Here is a 16,837-nt window from a genome sequence, read left to right as displayed (position 1 = left end):
AGAAGTTCAATGATTTCACCATAAAACCTCATACTTAGGCAGTATTTACATAAGAATTAATGACTAAACTGGAATTAAACAGGAAATAATATTTCTACTCACAGCAAGTTCAAACAATTAAAACTGACCTTGAAAGAACGTTATTACCAGATTTTTTTATTTTACATACGCTCACAATAAAAGATTACAAACCTCTCAAAATAAAACCAATGTTCCCATTTTGTAAATAACAAATAAATCCCACAGAAAACCTCCACACCTTAACTACCCACGGTGCATCAGCAGCCACTCCTTTTGCCAACTGCGGGCTGCTTGTATCATGCTGCAGATGTAGAAGAGCAATACATGTTAATTTTCAAAATTTGTATTAATGCTACTAAAAAATTGTTAACACTGAATTATAATTCAAAGCAGCAAACTTACAAATTTGGGCGGAGGAACAGCCACATTAAGACTCTTAAGCGCCACCTCCAGGCCATTCTGAGCACAAGCAACCAACCGCAATGCTATGAAGAATTGCTGAGGGGAGAAGAGGCAGAATCATGTAAACCCTGAAGGACTAAACCACATCATATTAAACACATAAAAATATACTTATTCACCTCTTTAGATTTGCTACCTGTTAAATATACCTCTAACCAAAAATCTTAATACCATGTTTGATTCTCCAAATAAGCAAATTTGTCTCATAACAGGGGAGGATGCAGACTTTGAGGGGGGTTTTTTTTAACCCTTCTCAGTCAGATTATGTCATCTGGTCACTGTGTTATAGTCAGCATTAGCAAAGGACTAAATCTGGGTCGAGGATGCAGCCTGGTCAGGTTAACTGCGTTTTTTAATTGTGTTGACTGTTTTTCCCCATAACCTTCAGATTTAAAAATGACTCTGTCTTGTTGCATCAAACGTGAGACAGAATGTTGTGACAGGTCTTGCTTGCAGAGCCTAACAAATATCAGAGACATCTGTGAATATCAGACACAAAATAAAATGAAAGTCGGATTCAAGCACAGACTGACTTTTGATCAGTTGATTATAAGCCTTTTTGAGTTAAAAGTAGTTTTAAAAACTTACTATTTCTGTTTATTTGCTGTCTTGCTCCTTTTCCTCCTTTGTATTTTAAAGCCCTTCTTACAATAGTGTGAATATCAGTACATCTTCCCCTGATTTTGAGAGTTTTTTTGTTGTCGCACAACAAAAACTGCAATCTGGCATCAATGTCTTTTAAAAATGTTTGACTTACTGAATGCAAATAAATTAGTTTTGTTGTGAATCTTTAACACATCCAAGACTTTCATCACCACCAAAATCTCATTCCTGTATTATTTATTTTATTCAACATAAATTGCAATAATAATTCATGCAATTAAAAAGCTGTTCAATCATTAGATGATAAAAGTGTTAGTAGTTTTGAGCAGGTTTGATGTTATTTAGATGGCTCATGAAATACAGCAGAAAATGTAGTGTTGTACAATAATTCAGTGGTAATTACGTAGTGAATTTATTTGCAAATTCATCACTGACCCATGAAATACATGTAAGATTAAATGACTGGATTTATAAAAATGTAATTACTGACAGTTTCTGTGAAAACTCACACCACAAACAAAATAATCAAACAAAAAAGGGAGGTGGAAAGAAATTCACAAACACACCCAAAGGGGGCATAAGAGGTTTCCATGCAACTCCAAGACCCGTTTGTTACCTGTTTGTTAAGGAAACCCTTTCTTTCAATGTCTGCCAAATCCCAAATCTACAGAGACATTAAGAGATTACAGATTAATTTTAAATCTAAAACCAAGACACATGTGATGTTTCTGATCCATTTTCAACCTTCACTCACCTTCCCCAGAACCATGTCAGCCAAACCCGACTGCTTCAGGAAAAGAGCCGCATCTGCTGCCGCCACCCGCCCGCTCCCTGTGGGATCCACCTGAAAAACACATGAGCATGCTCACAATGTTACAAACAGGAACAACAATAAGCAAGATATCAGTAGAAATGTGGCAATTTATCTAACAGTTATATTATTTTATGATATGAACAGAACAGAACAATCCTTTTGCATAAAGAGAGAGTGAAATAATGAAGAAATAAACTGGGAGAGTCACTCTTTGGAAGAAAGGAGCCTTTGACTCACTAAAATCAATAATAATAATAATAAAATAAAGCTTTTTTTTCAGAAGTCTATTAGCTTAGTAGTCTTTTATAGAGCTCAGGGGAAGCTTCCCTCCCTGGTTGGCAAAGAGAAACATTAATAATTCATAATGATACTTCCTTTGTTGGACACAAAGGCTTGACTGTGAAGGTAGACCAGAGATCAGAGCTGACTACAACAACACTTTATCAGAGCAGCTAGAGAGAGTTCAGAGTTTAAACAGTAACACAGTCTAGAAATTAATTTCTCCATTTTCAGGAATGTATTACAACATCATTTTGAGTGTTGGTAGTGAGAAACCATCTGCATTTACATTGGCATAAAAACTGTTTATAACATAATACAACTTAAAAAAAGATACATTAAATTGTTTTGATACATAATACAACTTTTTTAAAAATACAAATAAAAAATATTGATACAATAAAACGCAATACAGGCTGTTGTTTACGGGAAGATATTACCTGTCGATAATATTTGTCATAGATGGGATTTCCACTGGAAAGCTGTTAAGAAAAAAAAAAAAAAAACTTGAATCAATTAATTACATTTATACAGGTGTGTTTAGATACATTAGGATATCATCAAAAAGTTAATTAAAGTCAGTAAGAAAAATTTTAATCTGAAACCCATATTTATACTTATTAAACAGATATATTCATGGAGTAACCAGACTACTTATTTAGTTCAAAACAATATTGCCAACCATCAGACTGCATAGCAAAGCCATGAAATGTAAGACATATACTCAACAGATTAAAAGGCACACAACACACGAAATAATTATGCAAATAATGTAAGAGACTAAAAACCATTTAAAAAGCTAAATCCTCCATTGGTTCAGCTTCATATCTGAAATCACAAGAAGCTTCAGATTAGCAAGCGTATCTTCAAGTTGATTTTGGAGATTATGGCTTACAGCGAATGAAAACTCCAAATTCAGTAGATAAAAAGGATATTACATAAGATCTACAAGACCAGAGCAACGTCTTCCTTCTGAAAAGTAGATATATGTTCTGATTACTGATTCCGTTTGCATAAAGTATTGCATAATGCATGGAGGGCCAGCAGCTCTGCAGAGATGTGAAGGAATCCCACGCTGCGTTAGTGGCATCCTTTTCCCTTGTCTGCATTGTTAAGCCTGCTGACTCATCTTCCTCTTGACAATACCCTATAGTTTTCTTTGTGGGGTTTAGGTGAGGGAGGTTTTCTGGTCAGTGAAGTACAGCGATACCATGGTCACAAAAGCAACTACTGGTACAGAGTGGGCAGCCGCCAAGCCCTACTGGGAAATGAAATCAGCATCCGTGGAAAACTTTAGACTGAGAAAACATATTGGACCAACACAAGCCGACTACACAGCTCCACAAATCACTACTGTTTGTGGGACATTCACACTAGAACTGGGCTCACCACTCGGCCAAACTTGGGGAATTTTATTTCCAAATAAAATGCTAAATTTAATTCAGTCTAAAAATAGAACTTCAGATCAATGAGCAATTTCTCCTAACCAGGTAAGCAGCACCTGCTGTCTCTGGTTCAGAAGGCGCTTCACCAAAGGACTGACAGTCGTAGTCCGTGCCATGGACACACCTGACTGTGGTGGCTCTTAAAGACAATGCAGCTCCCTGCTTGCAAATCTCCACCTATAACTCTATAAAGGGTGTTGTCTCATAATCCTTGAATAATCCGTGCAGTTTTACCTAGCCTACTCAACTCCGCTCAATTCTCATTTCCCTTCATGGCTCCGTCAGGAATTTCTCCCATTTAACTCGATTTCCCAATTTCCAGTAAGCTTCATAGCATCGAACTTTCACATTAAATGTTAGCAATTGGGTAAAATTTAAAACTTTAACAGAGCCTATGCCTCCAGCAAGCAATCGTTTCTCAGTAGCAGAGGGTCCAAATCTTCTGTACGAAGCAAAGCGTAGAACAAGGGGCTGGTTTTTACAGGGCTATGTTTCAACTGTTGCTTGTGCACCTTTTTCTGTTTAAACAAAACTTCTTTTTCTCTCACTCAACTTTCCATTAATCCACTTGAATAGAGCACTTCATAAGCTTAACCTTCCTGTAGAAGGTGTCAAGATCGAAAGTAGCCTTCCCTATACTAAAGCTGGCCATAGCAGGGAATAGAGAAAACATTTCTGCATTAAAATCCTTTTCAATTTGTCTCATGTAAATTTGAGAGACTGGATTTCTGGTTTTGATAACACAGAAGCAGTAGTAGTAGTAAACCAGTTTAACATAAGTCTTACTAAGAGTAAACCTAACTTCTGAATATTCAAATTAACTGTGATGCTCTTGTAAGAAAAGGCTTTGCAAAACTTACTTACTTGCCCTCCTGAATTTTAGCACATAATTTGAAAAGCTTCCCAATAAATAACCGTATTTTTCAACTCAAGCAACCAAATAGTACCAGAAACAGAAATAAGAATAAAAACACTGCTGGATATTAAGAAGGAAATATATAGATTAAAAAACAACATTAAAATATCTTGTTGAAAATATCCAATCTAACATACAGCAGTCGTCCATAAATATTTTAAGACTGCTGAGCCAAAAGAAAGTATCTTTAAGAAGCAACAATCCTTATTTGACTTTGTAATTATGAAAAATACATGATTTATTAGTATTTTACACAGCGACTCCAGACAGAACTGTTTGAGTCAGGTTCTTATCATAATTCCTCTCAAGGCATTCAACTCAAAACTCTTCCAGAATTGTGAGTCACAAGAATTGAAAAGACCAACAAAATTATAAAAAATGCCTTTCAAACACAGACAGCCGAACAGCTGCCTCTACCCTTAATACATGCATTTGGTAATAATGTAACAAGGAAGCAACATGTCATATAGCCACATTTTAAAGGAACAGGCGATTCTTTTTAGCTTTTTAGCATTTTTTTAGCATCCTGATTTTTGGGAATCAGCTGTTCTTCTTTTTGGCCAATTAGCTGCTTTTCTTACTTGACAGAAGTTCATTCTGTCCCTCTCTACATATAGATATACTGTATGTGCACATTACGTAGAAAATGGCTTTAGATACTTGACACCATTTAGTGTTGTATCGTGCAGACTGATAACATTCAGTGAGGCCGAACAGATCTGTTGCATTTTGCTTTACTGCGATGTTGATGACTTTGATTCGTCTAGAAAGAGCTCTTCAGAGCTTCCCAAAGCGCTAGACGCTTGCATTAAGAGCAACAGCTTATTTGTCCTTCACTCGAAACCTCTGTAAACACCCTTCTTTCCTCTGACCGGTTCAGTGCTTCACAGGAAACAAATCAGCGTTCCCCTTTCTTTTAGCTAGGCCTGACACATGGTGATCGAGAGCTTCAATTCACGGGTGCAGGAAAGGAAAGCAGAAGTGAACAAAATGAGTCGCCTCCATTGAGCTCTTCGACACTGCAAGGCCAACAACCATTGTGCAAATTTAGTCTCCACTGTACAAGAAGGACGACAGCAGATATCTGCTCGGGTGTCAATCTTGTAACAGATCCTGGCACAATGAGAAACGTGGAGGGGGTGGAGGAACGCTGAAGGCTGTCATCAGCAGTTATCTGTCAGCTTTTTCAACTGCCTCTGAGATAACTGTTGACACACACACATATATCTATCCATCTCTCTCTCTCTCACACACACTAATGCAACTTCTTCTATGGGATGCACAAAATCGTGTGCCAGGAACTGTTGACGGCTGTAACACAGTGATCATTGTACTGGTGACTCTTTAAATCAGAGCTGAAACAAGAAAACGCCTCAATTATCAGTCTCTGCAAGTTTTATAAAGTTAAATTTGAGACTTTGTAAGACCGACTTGAATGATGGAGAATAATATCCTAATAATTTAATTAAACACACATGTAATAGTGCTTTTAAGCATGTAATGCTGGTGCTCTTACACTAATGTTACCTAATTTGAACATCTACAGTGAAAAGTAAGCTCAAGACAATTTACTGACAACAGATTTTAGCCACCTACAGAAAATGTATAATTGCTCCATCACAAAGGAGCCAATAGCAAATAAAGTAACAAGAACATGGTCAATTTATTTGCCTAAACACACAATAAGACAGTTTGAGAAGTAATATAGTTTTTCAGGTTTGCAAAGAAAACTGTATGTTTGGTATAAATTCAATTTGACACAGCTTACAGCGTATATTGCATCCCTCTGACCGTAAAAACACTCTTATTCCTCAGACACAACAAATCATAAAACAAACAAGTTTCAGAAAACAAACAATGGAAGAACCGATGAATAAACAAATGTACAAATTTACAACAATTACATTTACCATATTTTTTCAGGGAGAAAAGCTAACATCTGAAGGTCTAAAGTGAAGTTTGTTTCAGACCTTCTAAGGCTTTGTAGAAACCCTGACTACTGTATAACTTAGATGAAGACAAATTTTAACATAGCAAAATGCCTCTCTGGTCCATTAGTCTGTTGAAGACTCAAAACATAAAACAACAGACAGAAGATATGTCTGGGATAGACATCATTGTCCTCGGGCTTTCGCATCTTGATCACTAGGATCTATATAATGGAGGCACAAAAGGCAGTGAAAGTCCACTTAACTGTTCATATATTATAGACAAGCATAAATTGAAGGCAAGGTACCTGAAATACTATAAGCCTAACAAATAATGCTGGTGAGCACATCTTTGCTATTATGATTTTGCACATTAAAGATCCTGACTACAATTCATCCTGTTGTGCAACTCCAATTTAAAAACCAACAACAAACAGACGGGTAATTTTCAAAGTATTAAGTCAAACAATAAGCTAACACTGCCAAACCACCTATCTGAAGTTACATCCCACAGTGGCTCAGGTGACAAGCCTGGGACTGCAACCTACTGATCAGACCTCTAAACAAACAACATGACACAAATTTGTAGTTCTTCATTTAACAGCAACAGGCTGGCCGTTTTCCCTCAGCAGGGAAGGCTAGTAGCTGCTATGGTTCACTTCCTCTTATGTTTGCAAAGCAGCTCTTAACATTAGACAGTTATATATTTTTGCCATAGTGCTACACCATGGATACAAAATGACCTAACGGGCTAACAGTTAACAGTATCCCACTGAAAAAGTTCATAAGGAAAACACTAATTCAATCTCCCTGTAGCATGTTTACTTCTAATAATAGCCATCTTCAGGCTGGAGAGTCAGTCTAACCATATGGGAAACCACACGAACACCGAGGCAGTCCTAAACACTGGATATAAAACGTAAAAAACTGATATTTGATCAACAGAAATGTGACAGTAAAGCGACAATACAGACTGAGCCACAGATGGGTATCACGTATTACCATCACTTTGGCAATGACCGACTAGCCTGCAGCAAAAAATTATGAGAAATAGCGACAAATGAAACGAAGCCAAGTGACGTTAGCTACACGACGAGTGTGCAGTTTGACAAAGAAGCGTCAGAAAAGCCCAACAGTGACACAAAACTAGCTGTTAGCTCAGAGGCTAGCTGGCTAGCTACGCCCTTACGCAGTCCCCAAAGAGATTAGGCAGAAACTTTTCCCAGTCACAGCAGGACTAAACTTCAAAAGCAGCCACCACGGTTGATAAGGACTCATGTTTCCACCCGCCCCGTCTCAATAACGCCTCCGAGGTGTTTTCAAGAGAAACAAACACAAGCCGGCGACGTTTGCTGTCGATATATTTGAGTTGTACAGACAGTATTACCTGAGTAAGAGACAGAGTGGCAGCCATAGTGTTTCTGTTTCCCACTGCTTTCATGCTGCGATACCTCCAGACACCAAGAGGGGGCGCTGAAAACCTGGAGCAGGACACAAACATGAGGGAATGATGGGAAATCCTATTAATTTTATATTTAAACGCAAGTTGTGATTAAAAAACAACAAATGGGCCCTGTCCGGATCATTAAGACTTACTCACTCTCATCTCAGGGAAAACGCCCAAGCCCCAACTTTCCATATCGGCTTTGTGAGATGATACGCTACAACTTTACAAGATTGTACGCCCCTAAAGGGTCCTTGCAAAAATATGAGGAAGTATGAACTCCCTTTATAGACTATTTCAAGAGTTAACAGATTCCTTTAAATTGGGATTAAAAACGTAAGAGTAGCTATACTTCATAATAATATAACTCAAGTAAAGGTCAAAAGTACAGTAAAACTACTCTTAAGTAAGTTTTACCCCATTACTTAAGTAATTGTAGCAATAAATATAAATAATAACTACCTGCAACTATAGGATACCTTCAGTATTAATACTAACTAAAATATATCTTAGTATCTGCAATAGGTATATTTGACATGGATATTCTTGATTTGTTTTTGCAAATTTATGTCAAAACCAGAGATTATCTAAAGTGCAAAACAGAGCCAATGACTCCCTCTACTGTGCTGCAGCTGAATAGAATAAAATCTCACATTCAAAACTCATATTTCATTGCACTCGAGCAAGTTTCATTATGCATTCATTGGTATAATCTCCCACAGACCACTTTATTAGTGACACTTTGGTGGTACTAAGTTGGACCCTCTTTTTGTCTTTCAGAACTTCCTATTTTTATGGCATAGAATCAACAACGTGTCAAGCACATTCCTCAGAGTTTCAGTAGCTTCACACATTTTCAGATCTGCTGGCTTCACATTCATATCAGTCTCCCAGAAGGTCTTTACTGGATTAGGATCTAGTAATTGTGGAGGCTGTTAGTACTCATTATCTTGTTCAAGAAACAAGTCTAAGATTAATTACACTTATTTATTACTATCATTTTACACAAATGTACTACAATAGTTCTCCAGGAGCAATCTCCAGACGATATCAGGTGTGGAATATGCATTTTTCATCTTTTCTCTTTCTTAACTGTCCCTTAGCATTTTAAGGCAGTGTTGGGTGTGTCGGTGTGGGAGTCATCAATACCAAGAAGATATACAAAAACTTATCAATCCAAGTAAATAAAATAAAATTCTCTTACAAAAAACTGTCCCTAAAATGACCTGGCATTTAGCAAAAGGAAATGATTTTGATCATTCTAACAGACCTAAAACCAGAAAAGTTCAGTTTGATTTAAAGGTAAAATGATTGACCAAAGGCTATATATGTTTTAATGTAAGTAAATATTGAATTATATGTAAACTTTCAGTGCAAGTAAATATCTTGTTTCAACTTTAAGTGTAGTGAAATAGATGTTTTAAAGAAACTGTGATCAAAATCCCTCAATTTACTGCTGCTCTCCATCTTTGTATGTGAGCAGGGAAAAACAATATTTGACTGACATCAATGACATATTCTTTTGTTTCCCATAAAGGAAATGACCCTTCATGCCACTTCATAATTAATAATCACTAGCATTTAGTTGTGGATTATTCATCCAAATTATACATTTTAAAAAAATGTATGAAAATTATTTAAAGCAGTTGTCAGGCATGCAGTCAAGACTTCATTTTTGTAAATTAAGTCAGATTAGAGGTCGGATTCCTAAATATTTATTCAATGTCAGGTTATGGTGCTGCAACGGAGTTTAAAACTTACTAGGGGAATCAAATGTGAAGAATATGCAGAATTTTAGTCTTGCACAGAATGGAAATAAGCTACGTCATTGTAATCCATCAGTTAGCTTTCTCAAAAACACATTCATGATTTTAAAAAGAGAAAAAACACACTCGTCACCGTTGAAAGCCACAAAACCTTAAGTAATCATTATGCCATAACGGCAAGAAGAAAAGAATACGAGATGCAAATGTAACATTTAGAGATAAATACATATCTGTTTGATTTCTTCAGATTGTTTTTATTATTTGCACAGCAACATAAAATTTGACCCCCCACTTCATTTCTGACCATTAGTACAAAATGTGTGTTTTACAAAAGGAGCATTGTTGGAGCATTGTGTATGGGACAATGTGCCGGGGTGCAGCAGTGCAGATGTACTGAAATCAGACAGGAGGAAACTTGTTATATCATCTTAGGTACCAGATGATTCACTGCTACAGGAGAGGACCTAATGTACAACTAACGCTTAATTATGATAAAAAGACTACTGAAGGTGCACCAAAGTGGAAGAGTTGGTTAGAAAGAAAACTACAGATGGGGCTTCATTCTAAAGTAGCCTATTTAACCAGCCACAGACAGAAGGCTGATCTGAGCAGGGTGTAAAATACAAAGTCTTAGTCCTGATGGTGGTTCCCATTAAACCTTGTTTTAATTTAACGTTAAAGCAGGACAGTTTGCCTGCATTAAGATGCAGAACTCAATCCAATCCTTCCAGACTGACATGAATTAGTGTAAAACATGTACAAAAAAACAAACAAATAACACGCAAACCACATGAGGTAAACAAAACATTATCATGGCACCATTCATACAGCAACTACATTTTCCTGTCAAAGCTTCACATAAACCTAGATTCTCATTAAACAAATGATAGTTTATACGGTTCTGCAGAGAACAACTTGCAGCTTTATAATTACTAATCTTGACATTCGTTCCAGCGGATCACTTCTATTATTCCAATTTATATAACAATAATCATGTTAATAGTAGCAGTAGTGGCTCATGGAAACAGGAAACACAACAGTAATTGCCCTTATTGACCTATCCCTTTTGTTTTGTAAACAAACAAATTAAAAAGTCCGTCCCACCCAGATCCACCCCGAGGTGACGCTCATCAGGGTCTTTCGTTTCAGTCTCCGTTCAACAAACCACAGACTCAAACAGAGCCGTTCCTGAGTTTATAACTCATCCTTGAGTTGAGAGTCTGTGCCTTCCTCTTCTTCCTCTTCCTCCTCTTCTTCTGGTTCCTCTCCCTCTTCCTCCTCTTCTTCCTCTTCCTCATCCTTTTCTTCTTCCTCCTCGTCTTCCTTCACCTCGTCCCTCCTCTTCTTGTCCTCTTCCTCTCGCTTCTTCCTCTCCTCCTCCTCTTGGCTTTCCTTCATCTTTCTCTCATTATCCTGGAAATGGAGACAACATACAATTAAAAAAAACATTCAAAACTGATGAAGTCAGATTCAAAGAGTCTTTGCAAACAGACAGAACTGGGAACATACCTTCGTTTTTCCCCAGGTTTCGTTTCCAACTTCCTCGGCCACTTTGGGATCGTTGGTGATTAGGAAGTTGTCAAAGATGGTCCCAGACTTGACCTTTACAAAAACACAAGTCAGTCAGTCCAGATCGAGTATAAATGCTTTATTAACAAAGATCCTGAGCATTTCTTGTTCCCAACGCAGAACACTTCAAGAAACTTAGACAAGAGCTTCTATTCTAAGTTATTTTTGCTAATTTTCACTGTATAGATTTGATTTATTTATTTATTTGAGTGTCATGCACCACAGTATGGTGTTCAGCCTACAAGGCATGTTGAGAAGGCCACCAAACAAGTTTCCCACACTTTACAAAATATTTACAAAAAATGTAATTCCATGGATGGAGTGGTTTTATGCTTTGTCAGCCCGTTTCAATGACTTCAGTAACAAAGGCCAGCTTTTAACCACAAGGATGTACTTTTGAGGAAACAAAACTCTGTCTTGGTTGCCAAGCTTGTTCAATGAATGATGATAATGCAAAGATCTCTTTATTAAATAGCTAAGTTAGCAGATGTGCTTCAGACAGCCAAAACAGATTAGAGTTATAAATAAATGTATTGATTATGTTTAGTTATACAAATATTTATGGGGTCAGAGTTTGAATATGGAAACTGCAAAAACCAGAGACTGTTTTGGAAGGTCGGAGGGACAGATAAGACTGTCGCAATTAGAAATTAATTAATTAACTGATTGCATGATAAATTAAAAATGAGCTCAATTTCCATTATGATGATATTTTGTTTACAGAAGCTTAATAATGCATTCTATTTTTGGTTTCGGTTGCAGAGGTTTTCATTCCCTTTTTATTCATCTTTTTTGTTTTATTTTGGATATTTAAAACAAATAAATTTCATTATTATGCCATTTGCCCCCTAACTTGACAATTTAGGGGGAATAAGTGAAAGAACGAATAAGCAGGTGACTCGATCAATGAGTTAATTACCGATAATGGACAAATTAAGTGATCTGAGTGATAGATGTTGGACGGAGAATAAAGTGAATATTTAAAAATATTCTATGCTCTATTTGATTGCAAGTAATTATTCAGACATGCTAAGATACTTCAATCCAGTTCTATATCTTTCCTTACAGTCTCTGTAGGAACCTTGAGTTTTTGTAATTTAGCTGCTGTATTTTTATCGTTGACTGAACACCATCAGCAAGACCATCCCACCTGCCACAGGTCCAGTCCAATCACGCCGATGCTGTCATATTTGTAGATCTCCGGGTCAGCTGTGTACTCTGGATTGTCGATCTCAGGGTGAACCCACTTGCCTTTGTAAGCAGGGTTATCGATCTCTCGGGGTTTCCACTCGCCCTGCACGTGCAAAAACACATTAAGGCTCATGTAAAAAAAAAAAAACTGAAAGAAATAATCCTGGACAAATGTAAGTGAAAGAGTTTTATTTGGCAAGTATATTTATAACAGCAGTAGGAAAATCTGTGTAAGAATACCTTGTAGTCAGGGTTGGTAATCATAGGGGGCTCCCACTCTCCGTCCATCTCATCATCCCAGTCGTCAGGCTTTTTGGCGTCAGGGTCTGGGATGTTCTCAGGTTTGTCCCAGTCCTTAAAAAAAATGAAGACAGGTTAAAACAAGAGAATATAAAGCCTTCACAAAGTTATCCCACTATTACAGCAGACTAACCTCAGGTTTCTTGTCAACGGGGTCTGGAATCTTCTCCCTGTCGTCCCAGTCCTCTGGCTTTTTGGCGTTGGGGTCCTTGATTTTTTGGGGGGGCAGAAAGTCCCAGTCATCCTCCAGGTTGCCAGATTCGACCTTCTTGTCGTCGATCTTAACCTCGTAGGTGTTGTCAGGGTTGACGATCAGCGTGTACAAGTGGGAGTACTCATCATCCTGCACAGGACAGCGAGATGATAGAAATGGGAAGGAGGAGCTCTAAAAACTGAACTTTTAAAAATGACCTCCTTCCTTGTTAGGTCAACTAGTCAGAACTGAGAGTAATTATTGGTAATCATTCAATACCCCGGTGCTAAATTTAAAAAAACTAGATCGGCTTAGAGCTGAAACTAGTTTTATTAATAAGTTAAAAAAAAAAAAAAAACTATGCCATACCTTGCACCTGATATCTTTGTTAATCAAATGGTTTTTGCCTTTGTAGTTGAAGATCACATGAACTTTCTTTGTGCCTGGGCCACAAATATCAGGACCTGAAGGAGGCATGAAGAAAATAAAGTTTTAAGTATCTTAAAGTATGTTTACAAAACTTTGCAAAAGCATTTTATCATAAATAAATGTTGTAAATGATTAAGGAAGCATAATCTGACAAAAACTCAGAGTCCTACCAAACATGATGTTGTAGACGGAGTCTCCATGCATGTCCTCCTGGTTGAGCTCAGAGGGGAACAGCTTGATGTATCCGCCGCCACAGTCGATGCTCTGCTCGTGTTTCACAGTGAACTGGATGACTAGAGGCTGGCCTTTGTTACTGAAGTCATCGAAACGGGCTGACAAAGCATAAAAGCGGGCATCCTGGCTCGTCTGCAGACCTGCGGTAAAAACAGCATCTTCGTGACAAAGATCCCGGCTGAGGCAGAATTTAATAGGCTGATCCCGAGTTATTTAGAGCCACTTTCATGATGAGTAACAGAAAAACACTGGCACTGCTTTATGAGCCGAGAATCATAAAAGCAGATTTTTAGGCCGAAATGTTTTCAGTGGCATGCTGATTAATTATCAAAAGCTGCCATCTGGGTAAATTAAATTTAAAAAGAAAATCTGAAATTTGATTATTTTAAAAAACAAACAATGGTGGTTCTGATATAGGCTCGTGTGGTTTTCTGCTCAGGGCGGCATGGCCAAGAGGGCAGCGTGAAAAGGCAAAAACAAGCTTGCCGTCATGTCCACTCAGCATATAATCCGGTGCTAAATTAAAAAACTTTTATCGTGTCTTAAGGAGTCTGAACTGCTTTTGACTAACACCAGGTAAATTGTACAAAAACATTATTTTCAAAGTGGAAAACAAACACAAAAAAGATCTTTAATGATTTACAGAGTGGTCCTGCAACTGTTAGGTGCCTCTCTGCTTCAGCACACCTGGCTCCAATATTAGCTCATCAGCAGAGCTCTGTAGAGCTGGACTGAATGCTAGTGATGCATTTTTACCATTTAATTCAAGTGAGAGGGACAAAGGACACAGATAAAAGTTGCAGGACTCTGACTCTTGAAGAATGCGATTTGAGACCACTCCTCTATAGGCATTAGGACGACATCAGACTTAGATTAAAGGTATACTTTTATATATAAAAAAATGTGTTTTACATATTTGTTAAAACTATCCCTTCATCCTGACAATATAATATGAGACAGATAATCTGTGAAGACAAATTAAGCTTCCATGATACATCTTATTCCCATCACCAAAGCCTGTCATGAATGCTCAGGCTCGTTAGCATTGCGACTGATAATGGAGGATTGTTTTCCTGGAACGCTAAGCTATTTCTCCACCATTAGCACTGTGTACACGAGGTTGATTGACAGTGATAAGACCATTTTCGTGGCTCTCATTGGTTGTTTTTGACCGGGAGCGGTGCGTTTCTTCAGACAGCAATAGTAGCACTGGCAGGAGGTGGAGGAATTTGATCTTTCACAGATTATTCGTCTCATCATATACTGTCAGGACACAGTGAGTTTAATAAATATGTAAAAATATATATATATATATTATATACTGTATATATATACAGTATATATATATATATATATATACAGTATATATATATATATATATATATATATATCTATATATATATATATATAAATGTTACATACCTCATATTTAACGAGAGGAAAAAAATAGTACAAATAAAAAAGTAAAAAGTTTCCAAGTAGGAATTTATTGATGCATCTCACACCTTTTCTTCACTTGAACGATGCACATACTAATGCAGTACTGCCCATCAGCCAAGAGCTGCTGCACACTGCCAAGTCAGCTCTATGAAAATAGACAACCACACTTTCTTGCTCTTAGAAGAAGACAGATGTTTTGTGAATATTTCCTAGAAGTAAAAACATCCTCAAAACACTTCCAGCATTTTTATTGAGGTATTGCAGTTTTAAAACTAAAACCAACAAGCTGAAAGGTTCAGAACTTGTAGGCAGCTGACTGCAGCATGCCGACCCAACCAGCTAATACCTGCTAGTTACATATGTAATTCTCTATAAAGAGCAGAATGGCTATTTAATATTCTGTGCAAACTGAAGTTAGAGGATTTTAATGCAATGTATTTGCTTAAGTCAACATATAAAAATCACAAGAAATAAATGTGATAAGTAACATTAATTAAACTGCAATAACACAGTAAGGTAAATTATTTTAGTAAAACAGGAATAACAATTGTTTTTCTGTTTATATAAAATAAGTTATATCTGGGTTAACATTATATATAACTAATATTATGCAGCTGTGATTTTACTAAAGAGTAATGAGAATCCCATAGCAGCCTTGTCCATCTCTTAAAATAAATTGGTAAATCAATTGTTTTAGTTCTTTCTGTGGCTACTATATAATGATTTTTTTTTGTTTACTTGTTTTTTTATTGCTGAATGGAGTTAATGAGGGACCAGGTGTGTGGCTCACCCAGTGTCACATTCATACAAGAACCACCACTGATCACCACTGTTAGATAATCTAAACTCCTTCATTTATTAGTTACATTTACAAGACAAGCTCCACATCACTGTGTGTTTTTTTCTCACTCACCTTTATCTTTCTCTGCGTCTCCGTAGAACTTCCCTGCAGACAGCACAAACTTGCCATAGTCTGACTTGTGCTTGGATTCCATCCAGCGACTATTGAAGGCATCTGCACAGACAAGATCGGGTTGAGCATTCATCGTGATAAGCATCACACATTGCTAAAAGCACCTGTGCTACTGCTGATGATAATGATAATAAAATCTGTGCAGGTGCATGTTACTGAGGGATGAGGGAGATATAAGAGAATGACCAAGGTAGGGATGTGCTGCAGGGTGGGGGGAGAGCTTTGAAGACAACTGGGGGCAGGAAACAGATGGACTATAGCTGAAGGACTGAGGCAGAAGAAGAAGGGGCTCCAAGACTGATCATCTTATAGATTAAATGGCATTTATCCCTATAGCGAGCAGCTGATGCGTGCAAAATATTGCATTAAAAATATTCAAAGTATGAACCCCCATTCTATCAATTAAGCATTTTTTTTATTATTATTTAATCGTAAAATAAACGAAAAGTGGACAAAATCGATATTTAGTAACAACATAATATTAAAATAAAGATAAAACCTTACCTCCATCCTCAAACTGCTCTCGGAAATACATAGAGGACTCGGCCAGGACAGAGGCGGCAAACACGGCCATCAAAATCAGCGACAGCGCTGCCATGGTTACGAGCTAAAAGCACTCCGTCCGGAATAAAGACAGCAAACTACAAATACACGCCTATGTGGATATTTTTGCTTTTTCTATTCTGTATGTCGGCGGTGCTGGTCCAGTTTTTCTCATACAGTCATGCTACGGTACCGAGCCGCCGAGGAGCACCAGCCTCTCTCCTCTCTGCTCGGAACAGATGTCTGAATCTGATTGGTCGGTGGCTCCAAAGTAGTGTCGCGTCATT

General features: G+C 37.4%; 2 protein-coding genes across 3 annotated transcripts in view; both read right to left on the bottom strand.

Annotated features, from left to right (window-relative positions):
• Positions 1–7,959, bottom strand: part of eps15 (epidermal growth factor receptor pathway substrate 15) — a 32,252-nt gene extending 24,293 nt beyond the window's left edge. For both annotated transcript variants that reach the window (XM_032571902.1, XM_032571903.1), the window contains exons 1-6: positions 7,856–7,959; positions 2,620–2,661; positions 1,841–1,930; positions 1,703–1,750; positions 424–519; positions 260–322 (exon numbers count right to left, since the gene is read on the bottom strand). In XM_032571902.1, coding sequence (XP_032427793.1) covers positions 260–322; positions 424–519; positions 1,703–1,750; positions 1,841–1,930; positions 2,620–2,661; positions 7,856–7,909 — 393 coding nt within the window. In that variant the 5' untranslated portion in view covers positions 7,910–7,959. The remainder of the gene's footprint in view (positions 1–259; positions 323–423; positions 520–1,702; positions 1,751–1,840; positions 1,931–2,619; positions 2,662–7,855) is intronic.
• Positions 7,960–9,911: 1,952 nt separating this feature from the next.
• On the bottom strand, positions 9,912–16,789 carry calr (calreticulin). Its single transcript, XM_032572742.1, has 9 exons — positions 16,512–16,789; positions 15,948–16,049; positions 13,531–13,734; positions 13,301–13,395; positions 12,872–13,081; positions 12,679–12,792; positions 12,398–12,541; positions 11,188–11,280; positions 9,912–11,091 (listed from the first exon to the last, which is right to left on the bottom strand). The coding sequence occupies exons 1-9, from the start codon at positions 16,603–16,605 to the stop codon at positions 10,873–10,875; spliced, it is 1,275 nt and encodes a 424-aa protein (XP_032428633.1). The 5' UTR covers positions 16,606–16,789; the 3' UTR covers positions 9,912–10,872.
• Between the last annotated feature and the right edge of the window lie 48 nt (positions 16,790–16,837).

The sequence above is a fragment of the Xiphophorus hellerii genome, chromosome 9 (assembly GCF_003331165.1).
Source record: "Xiphophorus hellerii strain 12219 chromosome 9, Xiphophorus_hellerii-4.1, whole genome shotgun sequence".
Lineage (NCBI taxonomy): Eukaryota > Metazoa > Chordata > Actinopteri > Cyprinodontiformes > Poeciliidae > Xiphophorus > Xiphophorus hellerii.
This window is presented reverse-complemented; position numbering and strand designations above follow the sequence as displayed.